At 41.8% G+C, this 20,548-nt stretch overlaps 1 protein-coding gene across 2 annotated transcripts; it reads right to left on the bottom strand.

Annotated features, from left to right (window-relative positions):
* Positions 1 to 529: 529 nt before the first annotated feature.
* Positions 530 to 19,201, bottom strand: LOC124177327 (nuclear hormone receptor FTZ-F1 beta). Of its 2 annotated transcripts, none has more exons than XM_046559609.1 (7): positions 19,015 to 19,201; positions 8,444 to 8,761; positions 6,452 to 6,744; positions 5,104 to 5,472; positions 3,583 to 4,992; positions 3,099 to 3,384; positions 530 to 2,941 (listed from the first exon to the last, which is right to left on the bottom strand). In XM_046559609.1, the coding sequence occupies exons 2-6, from the start codon at positions 8,592 to 8,594 to the stop codon at positions 3,118 to 3,120; spliced, it is 2,490 nt and encodes an 829-aa protein (XP_046415565.1). In that variant the 5' UTR covers positions 8,595 to 8,761; positions 19,015 to 19,201; the 3' UTR covers positions 530 to 2,941; positions 3,099 to 3,117. The 2 variants fall into 2 exon arrangements, with proteins under 2 accessions (XP_046415565.1, XP_046415566.1); XM_046559610.1 differs by lacking the exon at positions 19,015 to 19,201 and adding an exon at positions 13,486 to 14,155.
* Between the last annotated feature and the right edge of the window lie 1,347 nt (positions 19,202 to 20,548).

Here is a 20,548-nt window from a genome sequence, read left to right as displayed (position 1 = left end):
TGATTGGCCACCTTATTGTAATTGAAAACGAACCATATTTCATGCGAAGTGTAAACATTTAAATTCCAGCACAAACATGGATAAAAGAGCTAAAGTGAAATTGTTTATAAAAATGACCGTTCATTTTCAAATCTTGTCAGAGCTTATATTTCCCTCATTTTTAAATACGTCACAGCACACGCGCGACTGCTTCCTTTGGAAGTTAGAGAAACATTTGAAGTGGTATTATCTGCATTCAACGTTTACACCCCATTCGGGCTACGATAATGTCCGAAATTCGTAACAAGCAATATCCTACATTGTTAAAATTGTTTGGGTGTTCAGTAATTTGTTCATCAATTTCAGGAGACTAAAATTACACTCTGCACATTTTGCTTTGAGCTTACCAAAGAATTTGATAAGATTAATAATGTGAAAGTTAGAATCATAACTGTATGTAAAATTACACAAGAGGTAGGGTGTACAGGATACAATAATTTTGAAATTACTAACGAAATCTTAACATAAGTAACATAGGGAAAGACTACACTTCTTAAAACGTGCTTTATTTGCATTAATAATTGTTCGTATCGTAAGTATAAAACTACTCTATATATTTACTAGAATCGTCTTGTTATTAGTATTATTTTAAGAATGGAATATTTTTATGGTCATTTATGGGTTCTGTATTTCATCATTCTTATCGCATACATTATGTGGCTCTAAATATTTTTGTGGAGTTTGTTGTTTTTCTTTCTTCCAGAATGTCAATTTTTGATATCGACAAGGAATACTATACGTGAGTATCTATGATATTATACTATAATATTGTCTGTTCAACATTATAGCATTTACTCCATTTTTATTTCGTATTGGTATCTAATGTTTATATTAGTTTGTAAAGATATAATATAATTGTCAGTACAGTCTGTTGTATTTAAGCTCTTTGAATATCAATTTATTTTCACATAATTTTGCCTTAATATTGTCATCACTGGCATTATCCCCCCCCTCCCCTCACCCTTCAATTCTTTCATACACATTTTTTAAACGATGGATCTATTTTCTCTTCAAATATGTACGTCTTTACAGGTATCGAACTTAAATATGAGTGCAAACGAATCTATTCGGAGCTCCGTTTGTTAATCATATTTTGTTGTACAATAACTTTAATAAATAGCTGCTTGTAGCCGCCATTTTCACTTGGAATAAAATTAATTGATTAATGAATAATACTCATTTACCGTGTGTCGATATAACAAGTATTGTTTCCCAAAACACCAGTTTATAGCTCGAGTTTATTGCCACCTCCGTCATGAAAAGAATTTATAAATAGTTTTAACTATTAACTTTATTAAAAAAAAATTAAACAAAAAATAAAATAACGATCCGCACTATGTGTAGTAATGAAGTATGTAGAAATAATTATTATCAAATATAAATATAGAATAGACACAATTCAACAGGCAAAAACTATCTTATGGCTACAACATGTTCACGCGCGCACTTCCTTTGCTTGTTCAACATGACACCACTTTCTATATACACATTATTTCTGTCACTCATTTCTTCTTTTATAACTTCATGTTATATAAACTATACTTCCTTTGATATTCTAATACCAATTCATTTCGCATTTGCATGAATACTGGTTTTGTAATAATTTTACTCTTTTGTTTTAATTTAAGGAACTTGACGGTCCTTATATTGCCAGTAGTACGTAACTGTTTCATTCGATTAGAATAAAATATGAATTTCTTTATTTATCTGCCTCATCTGACAAATCAGCAGTTCCATCCTACAGCAGTCTTACTTTGGGTGTACTTACTTAGGTACCTACGAGTACTTACAACTGAATATTCAATTACTCATAATTGTTTTGTTATGTTACTCGGATTACTACAACATTAAAGTGAAATAATTATCATTACTGAAGTTAAACCTCTGTGATATTTCGCATTGATGACTTAAAGAGTTACCGCGAGTCTAAGAAAAATTACTATGCAAAAAGAGTTTATAAAAGTTCATAAATAAATGTGGTATGAAACAGTAAAAATAACGTACCAATTGGATTTAGTTTTATACATATACATATATTATATATATTATATATATATAATATACTTATCATTTTTAAGAATATTTTTTCAAAACCACAATGGCTGTGCGACTTTTGCTAACGATAGTTACTTGGCACGATATATGCTAAGAAACATTAAAAATTTCTTTTTCTTGGTATTATACCTTTTTTATAATGGATGGAACTCTGCGAATGAACAAGAATCAGCTGAAGCTGAATTGTCAGATCAAAACCGGGTAAGGCTATAATATATAATATATACTTTTTTTTGTTTAACATATATATATACCTATATATGTATATATATATATATATTAATATATATAATATTTAATTATGTAATTATGTATAAAGTATCGTAAAAAATACCTTGAAATAGTAAAACTAAATAAGGTAGTAATAATTAAGCCTTACAGATAATAGATTTTAAGTACATTTTTACCGGGACATAAAAGACATTATGCTTTGTTTTTAAGTAATCGCAATTATGTACGAAATACTGGTGTTTCATAATTATAGTGTAACTCTAAGATTACACTGGAAACATATTTGCTCTCTTCCATCATTCACACGACCAAATATTATCACTCGCACTCGGACTCTCACTTGAATGCACACTGGACGATACGGACATACTATAGGCCGTCTTAAACTCCTGTACTTAAACTTTAAAGGCAGGAATACAGGCCCTGTATGGAAGCATTTCAGTAAAAAATATATTATTATTATCTAAGTCCTCTAACAACCTAATAATCCCCCTCACCAAGAGCTAACATTATTACAGACTACTTGTTACAGTCATTTCTCTTGTCTTTAAAAAAATGTCCTTACATACCACACCCGATTCTATCTGCTTATAAACACTCCGTATAAGCATGGAATCTATAAGAGAAAAAATGGTTCTCTAAATTTTATTTCCGTATTTCAGAAGGTAAGATAATATATTAAAGAAGATCTAATCATTTCAAAAGTCCCAGAACTTCACTCGATCTCAGCGGAGCAATAGTTACACAGAATGAAAATATGCAACAATGCTTACCTGTGGTGATGGTTAGTACTCAGTGGTCCCCGCGAAGCAGTTCCATCAATAAATTGAATGAACTGCCCTCTCCTTCAGCCCGTTTTGCACTGAGCAGTTCCTTTCCTGCTTGACATGTTCGCTGCAAGTCTGGGATCCTGAGAAGAAGTTCACCAAACTTGGCTGGCATTTCTGGATACATGGCGATTGTATATTGTTGTAACGCCTGCAATGCTTTTTCTTGTGATGCTCTAACTTTTTCAGGCTCCTTCAACTCGCTTGTGTCAGAAGTTAGTAGCACAATTACCTTAGATTGAAAAAAAAATATTTATAAACACCAATAAATTTTGAGCATTAACATATACGGATAAATTAAATATTATTTAAATTCGACTACGAACGGAGTATGCAAAGTATCATTTTACAGTATGCTAATTTCGTTCGGATGATAATATCGGATTGTACTTCGTAAAGCTGTTTATAACGTTAGTTTAAAAAATATTACCTTCATTGCGACGTACTCATATTGGTCCACTCTCAATCGCCTAAGGTTGTTGGTGAAAGCAAGCATTCTTTCGATGCAGCTAGCCAGACCTAGTTGTCTGGCCTGTTCAAGTGTAATTGACTTTCCCAGCGAGACTCGAATCTCTCCCGGAGTATTCACGCTTCTAAAGCAGCATGAAAATAATAATAACTCACACCACGAATTGATCAGAAGGCAAATTTGATCATCAATTGAAATGTTTTTGAACAGGGGCAGGCTTTTGCACCACTTAACAATTTTATAAAGCCGATGATCAGCAATATTGCACAGGTTTGACAAGAAATCTGGATGCTGCGAAGAATTCGCATTCGTGTTTGCATTGCTAGGTGGGTGTTGTTGATCATGATCGGTGTTTTGTGGCCCAGCGGAGCTCGGCCTGGGCTGTTCCGACTTGCTACTGCTGCTACTACTTTGCGCACTTGTCGTTCTATCATTGTCATTATAATGCCACAAGTGTTCTACGTCCATTATTTCTTGCAATAGTTGCGGCACAACGTGTTGCTTGTGAGAATGGTTTGAGTGATGTCTTGCTGAATGATGATGCTCGTATCCAGGAGGAGCGGGACTGCATGTTCCACCAGCCATTTTATCACCAGGTAATCCGCCAGAAGTACAGCCCACCAAATTTGCTGGAAGTGTGTAACTGCACTGATATGTACTTCTGCCACCTCGAGTTCTGTCTTCCCTAATCGCCTCCAATTTCATTCCCATATTAAGGCATTTTTCGAACCGACAAGCAGGACACTTCTTACGAGTTGCCACGGTAACCGAACAGCCAGCCCCTCTAAGGCAGACATAATTTTTTCTGTTCTGGACAGTCCTCTTGAAGAATCCTTTACACGATTCGCAAGAAAATATGCCGTAGTGAAAACCACTGATTTTATCACCACAAATGGGACATGGGCTATTGATCAGTTGTTGCCTGGTCGAAATGCCCGCCGCAGCCGGTGCTATCTTACAGTCTTCTTGATCCTCGCTCAACCCCTCGGAAAGTTCCGAATTTGTCGTTGAATAGTGATGAGATATTGGTAAGTGTAAGGGGCTGCCCTGAGCGGCTACTTGATGGTGAGGATGTGAAGTGTGAGAATGAGAGTGTCTTGGCTGTTGTACAGGTGAATGTGTTGGTGGGCTGAGAGACCCATAGCTGTAGCAGCTACTGGATGCATCAGAGTTGTTACGCGAAAGCGAATGCGAGAGAGACAAGGAAAGCGACGACGTGGAATTGTTAAAACTATGACGCGAAAGTGACAGTGACGAAGACGGAACTGGACTACCGGCTCCAAGTGCCGAGTGTCGAGCAGCATGCGGGCTTTGTGTCGGAGAGCTGAACACACTGTACGCCGAATGTATCGCCGAATCCGGGGATGGAACCTATGGATCGCAATGATTGGCAAATTGAGTATGAATACGATAAGTTTCATTTCAGTCTATAACAGAAAAAGACATGTTGTAAGAAATTAGGTCTTTATAAAGAATACTAGCCTGTGATCTTGTGTGACTATGTTTAGTCAGGTGGTGCCTTGGGTTAAGAACTGGACTATGATTCGGAGTGGCGTTGTTGTATCCTCCCAGCAGCTTTCCAACTAAAAGTGGTAAATCACTTTGTTGAGTTTGTTCAAGTCCGTCGATATTCAGTTGTTGCTGTTGCTGCTGTTGTTGGTGCTGTTGCTGTTGATGTTGCTGTTGGGTAGTCGATAGGGTCACCTCATTTGGAGGGCCTAAAGGAGGCCCTGGGCTTGAGCGGAAATCTGGTTCCAGTTTTATTGCGAATTTAGGTTCCGGTGGCGCGAGTGTCGGCCCTGGACTCGCACTACACACTTGAACACCTTCCATTGAAGTTTCTTCATGGTCCTAAAACCGCGAGCGTTGTAATCAATGACAACTTTGTTTATCGAATTATTTTAAAGGGTGACCTTACATTAATAGTACCAATCTTGCCAGTTTCTGAGATAGTGATTGAAGCTCGATATTAATTAACTATTCCTTTACGAAGAGTTGTGATGGATTTTGGTATGAACCAATTTTCACCAGCATTCTATCACTTTTAGGAATATGCTTATGTTTTTATTGGGTAAAATTTCAAACTAGCCTATCACATAGGTCTCTATGATTCTGGTGAGATAAACATTGTTCTTACGCAAACAGAAGAAAACATTTCTGTACGACATTGACTGCGGGATTCTTTTTAAAACCGATGTAACCGCATGTGCATCACTATCATTAACGATTAATCATAAGTGCATAATTAAACCTCGTGTTTTGCCGTAAATTAATCATTGGTTGCCCAAGGACATATACCGTACGGCACTTTTGACCTACATAGAAAATTCTGAATGAAAATTTCACGTCTGAGGTAATACCTTTGCACATAATTACGAAGCAATGCATATGAAATCGCAATACCTCAAAGTCTGGTTTCACATTAAAATCATATGCGACAAAAACATTTTTCGTATTCATTGATCTTTTACTGGAAAATCACGATATGTACGATACATTTCCGGATTTGATAATGTTTCTCGAAATTTTTTTATAAGTTTTAAGCAGTTAGTTCTCAACACGTGCAGAATTTGTTACGCGAAAATTCTTGAAACCCTATCTTAAGAATAAGCAATAACTTAAACCACGTGCCCGTTCTGTCTTTGCATTACATCATTTTCACCTCGGATTCCAGACGTTCTGACTCAGAGTGTATCCTCGAAACTCTTGAGCTGAGTCAGAAGATCGTTATTCGGAAGTGAATCACGAAAACGACATGGCACATGGCATTATTGAGAGTTCATATAAAATCGCATTGTATTAAGGATAGCTAAGAAAATGAAACACGCACTTGATTAGTTATTGTATTGGAAGACATTTCTTGGTCGGAGAGTTCTCCTTCCCAGGACATGGGCCGTTCTGGTTGCTGCAGCATCGCCTCGGTCACGGTGCTGGCGTCGCTTTCTTGACCCTCTGGCGCGTCCCTCTTCTTCTTAGTACGAAGGTTTACTCCCCGGAAGTCGATCTTGCTCACTTCTCCATCGCTGTCCGCTCCGTCATCTTCAGGTTCGTTTCCGGTCCCGCATCCGGACACAACGGACACCGTCACGCCATTCCGACCACCCAAATACTTAACATTTTTACCTGCGTGAGATAGATAAGTAACCAAATATTATCAAGCATCTTCGTGGATTCGGAATTCATTTGGTATTTTACAACGATTTTAAACAATATGCACGATGGGATGCAGGAATGAAAATAAAAATATATTCCTTTCCAGTTTTATGTGACAAGTAAGAAACTAAGTTTTATTGAAATTTATGGTAATGACAATGACCTATACAAGTTTATCTGACGTTATTCACCTTTCATTAAGGCAGTGACCCGACAATCTAAATCATTTTTTTTTTTTTTTTGTAATTATTTTTTTTTGTAACTACATATGACTGTTGCCATCGTACAAAGACATGTATAATAATATTCATTAACAATTTACTTCGTTTGTATTATCTAATTTTTACCAATATCTCGGCTCTGTATTATGAAAAAATTACTTAAATCTAATTTGTCTTCAGTTCCAGTTACGGACAAATTAGATTGTAATTTAGGGGTAAAGGCGGCAAATAAATTATTCGAAAAGATAAGAGTCGCGTCGTCCAAACAGCACGAATGAAAAGCTTCCAAAGGCATGTTGCGAAGGACCAGCGCAGCCGTTGGTGAGTCGTGATTTTCTTGTCACCCTGTTGAGTTTCGCAAAAGGTTCAAGGCGGTTTGAAAGCACCGGTGATTTTTTCATCGAGTATCACGTTTCCCGCTCCGTTCCCGGTGGCGCGGTTTAATGAAAACATTCCAATCGGCATTAAGTATCCTGGCAATAAATAATCGCATGCTGGGCGGGCGCGGGCGGGACGTGTTGGATGTGAGGGGGTAACGTTGATCATAATAATTGTTGTACCCTGTTGGTGCGATCGAAACGTGCTTCAAAGACTAAACATGCCTCCGACATCTAGTCGCCTTATACAATAATATTCTTTCACTTTTTGCTAACCGACGTATCGGTACGTTATACGTACGTAATCCACCCATACCTCCACCCATAGGGCACCATGCTTTACGGTGTTCACCGCGGTACACCCGCCACGCTCGTTTAACGCATTCGCCCGTACACCTCGATTAGTTTGATAAGAATATAGGACGGAAAAAAAAGAACTTTCATGTCTCACCATGTTTTCCGTTGCTTACAATTATCGGGAGCTAGTTTGAACCTCTTAATCGTATAAATTTGGATAGAATCTAATCGGGAATGAAAGTCACTGTCTAAGTGTTCAATTCGTCGAACGTTCATTACGTATCGCTATCGGTATTCAATGAGTTTCAAATTCCGATTGGCTACTTTACTAGTGGACGACAAACTTCTACTAGTTTAGAGATCGCAGCCGATAGGAATTGCTCTAACAGATAACGTCGCATTCGAACCATAGTGACGATCGCGTCACCGTCAATCTAATCGTAAACTACTCTCCGTAATATTGTTTGTAGCAACTGCCAACTGTTAGTGCTAAAAAAAAAAGACAAAGATGATTTATGATTCGAGAAATGTTTACCAGATTTTCGATCTTTTTATTTTTATAACATACTTTTATCGCGCATCGATATAGGGTCGAGGCATTTGAAGCATGATAAAGTTGCGCGGAATGTCCGGTCACTGAAAGCGCGGACTTCGATAGACGTTGTATAGCATAAGAAATATCGGTATATATACCTGTACAGGTACGCGCGTGTGTTCTGACTGACTTGATAAAAAAGAGGGTTATAAATCAGGTTGGGTTGAAGGAAAAATTACCGTCATGCATTTCGTGGGCTGGTGGAACGTTGATGGTGGTCACAGATACGTTTTTTCCTGCTTCTGGTCGTGCAGGGGCTGACGACGACTTCCAGGATTGGGCCGGAGGCCACCAGCCTGGGCCCTCCGGGGGCCCATTCTGCTCCGACATTCTCAGCTGGCTTCCCTCCAGGCGATTCTGGCGTTGACTTTGGGCCTGTGGACGCTCGCCGGGACGCCCAGCATTCTGAGCCGTCCTTTTGAGCTAGACTTCGCGTTCGACGGTTGAGAATTCTTTACGATGATTTCGGATTGGAGAAAACCCCAAGAATCCAACCGCTGTTACAGAAACAATAAAAACTACCATTAGCATATACTTGTTTTCTCTGAAATGTTTCCAGTAAAATTAAACCAACATTCAAGACATACGGGCAAAATGCAAGTGCAGCCGAGTTTTGCTTTACAGTAAATCAACATTTGTTCATCAGATCGAAGAAAGTTGCTTATATACTTCGACAATCATTTCTCCCCGACTATATATAATTGCGCTGTATAATTTCGCGAACGGTGAAAAAGAAAGTCCTGAAACGAGAATAACCTTTCTCTCATATATCAAGGACGAATTTATACAAACGTCAACTTCATTTCGCAAGGAGTGAATGATGTCATGTACGTTACAACGGAATTGAACTATAAAATTATTAAATAAAATTATTTCTGCAAATTAACTTAATATATTAGATGGTTTCGTAGGGGATATTTCAATCAAAAATTAATCATAAAACGACAGGTACTTGTGCAAAGATAAAATGCGTTCGTAAATTAATAAATATCTTATCACCCTAACAAACCGAACCTGCAGAACAGAAATCATTTTGAAATTAAAACGTATAACCGTAATATTGAATTTAATGTGTTGGTCAGCGGGCAACAACATCACGCGCATCGTTCCTTAACGAACTTTTCCGTATCCCCTGCAATTACCTCCAACGTAAGCCTATACAGTACATACAACGAGGGTAATGTGGGTACGTAAACTTTCGGAATATATGGTGTAGAAAAGAGTTACAGACTTTACGGGAGAGTATAACTTCCGGAGTATAACGGTCGTCCCGCAAGGCCGGCCCACTTCCGGTGCCAGACGACCTTCGCGCGGAAGAGGACACGCACATGGCAAGTGTCGGTTGGTTAAATATAAATACCCGGGGCACACACCGGCGGAGTCGAGATAGATATACGTATATTCGTTTGTACGTTTGTACATTTGTGCCGCCAACGGCCTACATAAAAAGTTGCCAGATATGACGCATGTAACGAATGAGAGAGACGAAAGATCCGCGACGCGAAGAAAGAGAAAGAGATCGCGGCGTCGCGTGGATGGAGGGAGGGAGGGATCCGCGAGCGTATATTACGCGTACTTCGAATACACGTACATTCTTACAGGTATAGGTGTCTCCTAGCCTCTACGGAAAACGTGCGCGCTTGCGTAGGTCGAACAAGGATGAATTCGAGCGTGTATAATATGGCACTCGAAGCGTACCAGAGCGAGAAGGAAAGTGTTGACGAGGATGAGGATGAGGAGGATGAGGTGGAGGGGAATCGATGAGACGAAACAAGTTCCCGGGCAAAGATTGCTAAAAAAGTATGTTTCGAAAATCGATTGCCTGCAGGGAAATTTAGCCGCGCGAAGAAGAAGAGAAGCGGGGAGTGCCAGAAGCAGCGTCGTCGTCTTATACGTACCGTTGTCGGTGCGATGGAGTTGCGCGCGAATGGGAACCTGTTTTTGCGGTTTTTATTTATTGACAAAATAAGTAGATAATCACAGGACCTGCATTCCTGGCAGGCCTTAGGCTTTGATCTCGTCCTGTTACTCGGCTTGTACAGCTTACATACGTATATATAAGCCTGCACCACCGTGTCGCATACTCGTCAAGTCCAACTGCACTCGCATACCCGACTTTTCCAAGCTGCACCTCTTTTATTCACTAGGTATAGGTGTAATAATGTACCTATGCATGTAAACTTCACGGGCATCCATACATGCGGATAATTAAATGGACGGTGATATTTTGTTGGTCGTCCAACAATCGGAATCTGGTGTTCGCTCAAGATGTTCGACCTAAGAAATTTCACGGCTAATCCCGGTTTTCGCGGATCCTGATAAAAATTAATACATAAACACGTGTAATATACTTTCTCCGTCTTGATAATCATTACGTAACAAATGAAAGTTAACCGAAAATACGAAAAAAAAGAGAAAAAAAAAGAATTCATTTGCTTCTAATAAATTTGATGAATCGCGCGAGATAAATTTTTTTACAAATATCAGGCTGTACACAAAATTCTCTTATATTTCCAGGTGTCGTTCTCGTCGTAGGTATAAAGCTGCCAAATTCCATGACATAATCATTCTACGATTTCAGCGAACACCTTAGCTGATATATATATCTTATACTGTATAAATCAGCTTTGGCATTAAAAATTCTTGATCCGTACGCTCACATACATTATACCTATACGAATACGCAATGACAAAAAATCAGATCAAATAACCGATAGATATAGAGTTTATATTTGGCGCAACTGCCATGATCCCGCCTCTCTGGGCTTAATGTAAACGTATAAAAAAGTAAGACGAAAAAAGGTGACGCAATAGCGGTACCTCCTTTGTCTCTCGGGAATAGTATGTATACAATAGTGTGTATACCTACACACATACACACATGCATACATTTACAGTACAACGATCGTTCCGTAAAATTTCTGAGTTGAAAGGTGTTTCCATGTATATACGTATAATGTATATACCTGTAATGTAACGTAGACGTAAAATACAATAGTACTACATACGGTCTTTAATATGCAGAAACGGTGTTAACGAGTTTGTATAGATTTGTATCGAAACATATGCCACAGCAGCACATGTATTTTAGTAAAACTATGTAATAAGCTGCAGTGTACAAAGGCATAATATACTGTATTGTGAAAGGCAACCACACAAAGTTTATCACAGAGGGTTTAATACGCACGCAAACGTATACCTACTGTATATATATAGGTATTCGATACGCGCGTATGCATGCACGCGGGGCAGTCATTCGCGCGAATTGACGGCACACAACAAACAAAGGACATATAATACATCCATGACGGTGGGTAGAGTCGGAGTCAGTCAGTCACGTTATCCTACGCGTCGACCCCCCCCCCCCCCCCTGTCGAGGTATCCCTCCGTGCCCTTCCCTTCGCTCGTTATCAATCCATCCCGACCGACGTCGAGCACAACCCGCGCCTCTAAGAGGGGTTCCGTTGCAAAGACCGACGTTTTTCGACGCGGCAGTAGTAAGTCAGTCTCTTCCCAAGCCGGTAAGGTCAAGGCCCTCGTCGCCCTACCCCATGCACCTTAGGGTCACGTGACGCCGCTCAAGGTCTCCTATCCCCACCTCGACGAGCCGCCACTTGAGTCAGACTCCGGAGTCCGGAGACTAGACCGGTCGCCCTACCCTCTTGAACACCCCCTCGAACCCCCGACGGAACCACGGTGACCAATCGCCGTCGAGCTTTCAAGACTATTTATCCCCCCCCGCCCCGTAACGCGGGACGGAAAACTGTTGTCAACGATGCTCGGATGCCCGTTAATTACTTGCAGCGTACCCGTACGTGTGGGTGTCTGTCTGCCTACGATGAAGCAGAGTACGTATGTACATGCACACGGGGATATCGTGCTATCGTTACGCTCAATGTAGAGGCTGAAATATGTCTGATATAGATAGATATTGGCGGTGAAAGATTATTGATTGTTGAAATTTTGTAGGAGTATAATCTTTATAGATTGACAAATCGAAGCTTGTATGGCGGTGAAAGGGAATAAAGCCGGCGGAACGTTTACCGACGAAGACTGTGCACTTCATCCCGAACAGGCATTGAGTATTGTACACGACGCGCATGTGCATTTGTACACCTCTGCAGCACGTGCATCAGCGTATGTACACACGTCCTAGGCATAACAACGATGCACCGCAGTCATACGCGTGTATGGTTGGCTGGATGTGTCCGTGCGTCCGCACGTACACGGAGAGAGTATAGACGAACGAAAGGTCAATGACCGGAAACGTTCGCGAGCGAACTTGCTCTATTTTAAGGGCGGTTGTCACGCGCATGCGCCACCAGCCAACACGTGCTCTCAGGTCGCGTCGCGGCGAACCACCACGGTTCCGTGAAATTTCTATAGAGTGGAAACTGTCTGATACCTTTATTAGTTTCCGACGACAGGCTTCCCACTTGTATGCACGCGTCGAACCTGCGTCGGTATATTCGAATTCCCTGTCGGCAGATATGCGAAATCTTTGTGTAAAGAGGAAGAAAAAAGAAAAGAAAAAAGAAGGAGATGAGAGGAAGAGGGGGAAGGAGAGGCGAGAGAAGAAATATTCAATGAATTCATGGAACTTGCGCCGGTAGTTTTCACGTGAACGCGCGGGGAACGTAATCCTCGTCGAATGTTGGTAATTCTTACGTCAAACGAAGCCTGTAAGGTCGTTTCTAATTTTGGAGTGGACTCCTTCGAATGTAGTATGTATGTATGCTAAATACCTAGCATTATAGGTGTAAAATACTAACGTCCCTCCTCACGTCTTGCGCATACTTGTTATACGAGATATGTCTGTTTTCCTTTCACCGAGTGGTGCCGGGCCTTGCTTGCCGCAACTACTGCATATCTTTATTCCACCATACAATACACATGTACATGTATATTCAAGCGAGAGATAGGTAGGCATATACATATTACAACTAACCGGCGATACCAATTGAAATTATTATTCTCGTAACGCGGATCCGTTCGAACACATGTGGAAAGGAACCGGTTCCTGATTGGATTCGAGATTTCCGTTCCGTTCAAATACATGTAAAGCCCTGCACACCGATATCTCGATAAAGATCGTTCGTTCGAAATTGCCTTAATCTCGGATTTCAAATATTGATAAAATTAGGGTATGCCTATTTTTTATTTGTGTGTACGTACATAAATTCTCAATGGCTGCAGTAAACATAGGAATAATTTTTATTACCTGTGTACGTAATCTGTAGAAATACGTAAGATATGTCCCGATAAGTGTATAATATATATGTTACATGATCCAGATCACGTAGGAATTATCACTCGTTATATCTCCAGTATATGAACATACATCATGCAATGTCCATTATTACTTTTTTTAAAATACTTTTCGAACGTCGACAAACTCGAGTTCCTACTTGTGCCACACTGTCCACTTGCTTCGCGATGTACGACGTTGTCCTTTGTAATCCTTGCCGTTAGAATGACTGTATTCCGTATATCTTGATACACTATAATTGCACGTTAATTATTTGCATTTCTAGGCCGTACACTTTAGACACAGGTACACTTTTTAAAAACGTGCACGTATACGTATAATGGTATCTCCCAAAACGATAATTATAATGACGACGGTAAAGAAAAAAAGAAACAAAAAAACGCGAATTGTCTGTTATCTTTTCCTTTGTTTCCTGCTGTTAATTGCACTACTGTGATTTGAAAGCTTTAATGGTCAACTATCGTATAATACCGTAGCACTTTTATAACTGAATAATATTGTCCGAACTTTTCAACAATTGACGTTGTCAAACAGCAACGATACAATTTTCAAGTTTCATAACTGAGAAACACTTGTAGCTATAACACAATTCAATTGAAACCTTGTTATCTACAGTTGGTATTCATCGGATTCCGTACTCGGTACATTCCGTTTCAAGAGCACGATTACGGATTCGCGAAAGAGCGAAAAAACTTTTGCACCACAGCCTCGGGTTCCTCCCCGCCCCGGGAAAAATAATTATCAAACCGGTCACCTGTATGCCGATTAATAGAGGTGTAAGAGGTTGAGGAAAAGGAAAAAAAAAGAAACGCGGGGCATAGGCGACTTGTAATATCGACGAGAGTCAGAAGCGCGACGATGTCGGACGATAGCCACCACAAGGCGAGGAGGTAGCCGACTGACTTGGTCGAGTCAACTACGCGCCGGGGTGTCGAGCATTCGTCTGCTCCGCGGCCGTAAGTTCGTCACGGAGAATCCACTTGCGGCTGCTGCATGGCCCTAAAGTTCCGTCCTCTTGCACCACGGAGAGGCTACCTGAGGGAGTCGTCGCAAGGTACCACAACCTGTAAAAAGAAGAGGAGGAGGAGGAGAAGGGAGGAGGAAAGAAGGGCGTCCCATAACGCGGCACCACCTCAAACCGCACGTTGCAGCGTTGCACAGCAGAGTCTGCAAACCGAACGGTTGCCCCGGTCACTCCGTGCATGAGACTCATCCTCTACTCTCTCCCCTTCCTGCCCGGGAATGACCGCGATTAATTTCTTTGGTACGGCGAGCCGCTGCAGCAGGGAAGCGCCGAATTTCTCATGATTTCCTCTGTCGTCGTTTTCTCGCGGAGTAAAGCAAAATGCTTTCTCGTGAGTAAGTAAACTCTTAGCGAAGATAGCAAAGGTGCAAATGCTTATAAGTGTATGTATGTATGTATACATATATATATATATATATATATATATATATATATACGTTGCGAGGACGACTGTAGCGTGCAACATTAAATTTTTGTTTCGCACAAGCCTCGTGTCGTCGTCTTGTTTTTACTTGTGTACCTATGTCCGTGTGCGTACCTACATATATGTATAGATAGTGGATTTTATTAGGTGATTAATGGTGCCGATTCGAGGGATGGTAGGTAGTAGACAGGTTGTGTGTATAATAAAAATTTCGTATAGGTTGGAAGGGTGCCAAGGAAATGATCACGGTACACACATACACACGCGGCGAGCTGCAGTGTAGGTATAAGAACTCGGAGCTCTGAACTCCTGGGGTGGACGCGTAGACTTACGTTGCATGTGTGCGGTGTTTCACGGATACAGTTAGTGACAGATTTATCGAGATCATTCAGTCTCACGCTCACAGCCTCCGCGGCGCGGCGAGGCAGGGTAAGAAATGAGAGAACCAAGAATTAAAACGCGGTAAAAAAGCAACTTGGGCGCTGCTACGGTGCTTCGCACGCAGCAATTCGCCAATTTAACGATAATGTATTGTACGTTGGCCTTTCAATTTTAACGATACGCGCATTAGATTGGTATATATTAGATTCATACGTGCGCATGTAAATATAGGAAAAATCATCGTCACGTACGACGATTGCCCAGTGTGACATTTTTATAGATATGCAGTTTGGGGATTAAATCACGGATTTAGACTTGTTCAATTTTGATAGTTAATCGCATCTGTATACTTGCATATGGGCCACATGTTATATGGATAATATTTAATCTGTGGCCAAGTATGGAAGAAGACGACGGTGTAGCAACCTGTTGGGGAGCGTATCAATTCAGCGTCCGGCCGAGTACTTTCGTCCGGTTGTTTGGATTTTCTGGGCATTTAATCCTGAATATAATAACGTCACAGAAAATATTCCGAAATTATGATTCCGATGCGTATGCGCTATCCATTAACATATAGATGCCTCATCTTGTGAAATGTTCAAAATTTTTATACTACGGCGCGATGTTGTAAAACGCAACTTCTTAATAGCTAAGTAAGGTAGATTGTTTCTCAATATGGAAATCAGGTATGTATAATTTATAAACTGTCGATTTGAATGCTGATAAAATGTTATAAAACACATGCGTAAGAAAAATAAAGAAGACAAAACATTACACTAAAATATGATTAATTTCGATTTTGTCTACGAAGGTATGCAAACAAAAAATTGGCAAAACTTGTTTAGGTCTGGACTTTGTAGTGCGTTGCCCATAGTCTTGTAGATAAAAAGATTGAGACGCTGTTCTGGCATTGGGCAGACTTTTTATCATTTACGAAAAATAAAAAGTGGACAGATGTACGATTTGATCAGTGCGGGGATTCAGTATTTTCAACGCCCGATGCCGGGCGCGACGGAACGTTTGTTTTATTTGTATTATTAAAAATTAAAATATCGCGCAGAACGAAACGATCTCGCAGCTCGCCGCAGACGCGTAAAGCTCGGGTAGATGATGAATAGGTGTGTACCTACAAGTTGGTGACTGACCACGCGCCGCCACGCCGACTGACTATGCATCAGCGTTAAGCGTAAACTGTTGGTAACCGCTGCAGAGAAGGTCGTCGTCGGAGTCGCCGTCATCGTCGTCATCGTCGTCGTCGTTGGCAGCGGGTACCATGGAGAAAATACAGTTACATGCTCGCCAAGAAACGGGCGCCGACCGCCGTGCTCGATCCGCTACATTACGTCGGGTTAGGATATACCGCACGGTAAATACCGAGCCAACTAACGAGTACTAGCCGAGCGAACGAGGGTAGAGAAAAAAGATTCACGAACGCGTTAAAGGGTACTCGATTTTCTCAGGAAAGCGTGGAAAACTATTAACGCGGTGCGGAATCGACGTCGTGACGTCCAACTTGGCGGGTACGTGTACATCTTTTACTCCAAAAAGTTTTCGCTTCGAGTCGACGAAGTGCAGCAGCGAACTCCGATGCGGAAGGTGAATCTAGTATCGGTTTTGGTCTTCTAAAAAGAAAGCCCGTCGCGCGTGCGGCCAGCGGGGTTACGATCAACTCCATCCCGTAATATGCTTACAACACATAACTGCTGCATACCATCGCGCGGCATAGCGCAGGTAAAACTTGAGCTCCGCGTGTTATAAGAACGCGTTGGAGAGCGAGCGAGCGAGCGAGTGAATGAGCAGCGAGGTGCGGTCCGGGCTGCACTGCGTCGAGAAAGGTTTTTCATCCATATTCATAAGCCTACGGAGGTTTATCCGCATCTCAAGGATCGAGAGAAGAGAGACCGAAAGAGGCACTCCTGCATCGCGGGTCCCTTCCTCCTCGGAGTCGATATATGCGTTTGCCCATTCCTCAACTCCCGAGTGTGTAATATAAAATTTATCGCATACCGTGTAGGAATTTTTTAAATCGTCGGAAAAATCGTTGACGCAATTCTTGGCTCGGGTTGGGTTCTGTTGGGTTGGGTTTGATGCAGAGGAGAAGGACGTGCGAGCCACCGCGAACACGTTGCTCGCTTTATCGTCTAGGTATACGAGAGTTTTAGCCGATCAGGTATTAACTCGTGAATCAGCGTCTTTCAGATAAGCTGTTTCTAATCGAAATGTTTGCCATCCAGCGCGCCGTGACTACAAGTATAATATCGGCCAAATCGAACTATGTCGCGTAAATAGTATTCCGAGTGTATTGGCTTGAATTATGAGCGTTCTCGAAACCCTTGAGGAGAGAAAATGAATCATTTCACCGGTGAAATACAGATCTATGACTATCGTACGCCGACGTACGTATAAAACGCTGAATCGGGTGTGGAAAAAGATTACTGATTTTTTGAAAGGTGGTCGGGGGGGTCGGTTGAGGTATGCGACATTATTCTTTCCTGGTATAGCCGCTGTGACGAAGCCTCGCTCGCTGCGGTCAGTAGTTTTACCGCTGAGGATAAGATAAAAGGCGTAAGGTGATTTGGGGGTCGCGAGGACGAGGCGGCGGGGGCAGAGGAGGGCATAAAGAGGCCGGGGAACGGAGAGAGATAGAGATAGGCGAAGGGGACGGGGACGGCGGAGAGGAAAGGGGAGGCTCAAGGCCGGCCGCGCTGTCAAGTGTCAAGCCAGAAGCCTGCGCGCCGAAATATCAACAAGCCGTCTCATTTCCTCGCATGTTAATACTCGACTTTCGAGCGAAACCTGTCTCCGTCTAACTTTGCCGAGTTGCTCCTATTCGTCGTATTCGCATTCTGTTTATACAAACGTTAAATTGAAGGAGGCCAACGTGTGCGAGGTAAAAGAGAGCGAGAGGGAGAGACAGATAGACAGATATATAGATAGATAGAGAGAGAGAGAGAGAGAGAGAGAGAGAAGTAACGTACACGATATCACACGTATGCATAGCTTGCGAGTAAGGAGAAATGTACGCGGTGGTATTAGTAATATAATTTTATAAACGAGGTGGTATCAACTCTTCGATAGTCGTCGAATCCGTCGGCGCGGTTCGCGTATATAACAAATATGAAATTGCGGTATAGCCAGAAGCAGAAGCAGCAGCAGCAGCAGCGGCGGCGGCAACAGCGAGCTACAAAGCAAACGGATTGTTTGCGAAACATGCATGAAAGTGCCAGCAGCAGCCCGGGCAGTTATGAAACGGACCGCAGCGCGGCGGCTCGAGCAAAAACAAAAAAGAATCGGTCAGGTGCGCTCGCGATACTTCGCCAGACGACGACGACTCGATTCCCCTCGTCGTGCGCGGCTGTCGAATGATCCACTCATGATACTCCGAGGACTCGCTACGTTTCTCCGTTCGAAACGTTTAAAATAGGTACATACGTAGATCGTTGACAACCTGGTCGATCGGAAGAATATACCCGAGAGACAAAGTGCCGTGATTCTGGTTCCAGAGGGCAACCCGGAGTGGGGAGATGAGATGCGAAACATAACCTCTGTCCACTCGCTAACCCTATTAATACCGCTCTCTCTGGACATTTGATGTTTCGCCGTTGTTCGAAAACGCGTCGCGAGAAGGAACCTTTGATATCGTTAAACTCACCTCATGCTCCGGAGGATGTCTCGCGAAAACCACAGGAATATCCTAGTCCGCGATCGGTTCCGACGACTCTCTTTCGGAGAACGCACACAGCACTTTCACAATACGCTGTCCCTGTACTACAGCAGGTAACAGGCCATCCAGGCTAGGCACACCTTCACGTTACAAGTTACAAGCCTCGCGCACAGGGGAACCTATAGTACCACGGGCAGAGATAGTACAGTGCATTGCCGGCAGGGGGCAGCTCCGACCGGCACTTAACGCCGGCTCCCTTCGCTCCTCGTACGTTCATTCGGAAAACATCGTACTCGTCGCAACTTCAAACACCCCTTCATTCTCACCCCGCGGCCTTTACGCAGCCACCGGGGTTTACTGACCATAGACAACGTCTGCTCCGTTTCGCCAACTACGCGCGACCTATCGATTAGACGGAAATAAAAAACAACGGGGAGCCGAAATGAATATCCGACGATGAACAAAACTGCGGTACGAAAGGACGAGCGCTCGTTGTGCGTAAATGATTCGGAGTTGCAGCCGGCGATGGTTTACAATTAACTATAAATCTTGGACACTTCGTATTTCGTACAAGGTAGTTTTGTATACATAGATTTTCATGAGTTCGACAACCCCCACGAGCCGAAGGGTTGCTTACTTGTCTTCAGAGGTTATTCTCTGGACTCGGCTAAGTTTTCTACGGACAAATTATCCGCGTCATTCGTTCGACGTGGCACTATTTCGAATATTCAATTCGAATTCTGAGTCTGCAAGTTCCACGATGATTCGAAAATTAGATAAATTCAATGGTTTAGTAAATTGCTTGATACGGGAATACTTACGTCATTATCGTACCTAACGATGTAAGATTTATTGTAATTAATTCCGGAAGAAAATTGTACGTATCGTTACTGCTGTTCATCGATGTATTATTGGAATATTTGAATAAACCACACCGATTTTATTTTATTTACGACATTTTTACTCTTCAATTAATATAAATAATCTCGATCCGTTCCATTGATATTAGAATATTACGACAGAGTCAAGCTGAAAGATATAATATACCGTATGCTGTAGAAGTTTAGATCTTCTATGAGAGAAGCAGCGTGAACGGATGATGTTGACCATACTAGTAAAACGTAGACAACAAATACACGACTTGAATTTTAATGAGAATATATTCTTTGTTGCAACTATATCATTGACGGACGTGAAAATCATTTTAAGCGTCCCCTCTTCGTGGTATCACCATTCTTATACCGTGCTTTTCTCTGCTCAGGGAAATCCAACGCTGCAACGAGGGATTCACGGTTCATGAGAAAAAAGAGTTTAGGTAATACCAATTATTTCAGCCCGAGACTTAACACCATCTGGTGGTGTTCGATAGTCGCGTGTACTACACTCCGATATCCAAATAAACGCCACGCTTCTCAAGTTCGACCGTCGACTACCGAGGAAAGAAATGCCAGAGCCATCTGGCAGATGCTGCTCCGAGCAGTCTTCCTCATCCTCAATATCTGTAGATATCTTTCAATTTCTT

This window comes from Neodiprion fabricii, chromosome 3, assembly GCF_021155785.1.
Source record: "Neodiprion fabricii isolate iyNeoFabr1 chromosome 3, iyNeoFabr1.1, whole genome shotgun sequence".
In the NCBI taxonomy this organism is placed as follows: domain Eukaryota; kingdom Metazoa; phylum Arthropoda; class Insecta; order Hymenoptera; family Diprionidae; genus Neodiprion; species Neodiprion fabricii.
The sequence above is the reverse complement of the archived record's forward strand: the minus strand, read 5'-3'. Positions and strand labels throughout refer to the sequence as shown.

Coding starts and splice junctions, on each gene's coding strand:
- LOC124177327 (XM_046559609.1), bottom strand. CDS start 8,594: ATGTCGGAGCAGAATGGGCCCCCGGAGGGCCCAGGCTGGTGGCCTCCG. Junction 5,473..6,451: donor CCAATACAATAACTAATCAA/GTGCGTGTTTCA, acceptor TCGCGGTTTTAG/GACCATGAAGAAACTTCAAT. Junction 3,385..3,582: donor ATGAGTACGTCGCAATGAAG/GTAATATTTTTT, acceptor TTTCAATCTAAG/GTAATTGTGCTACTAACTTC.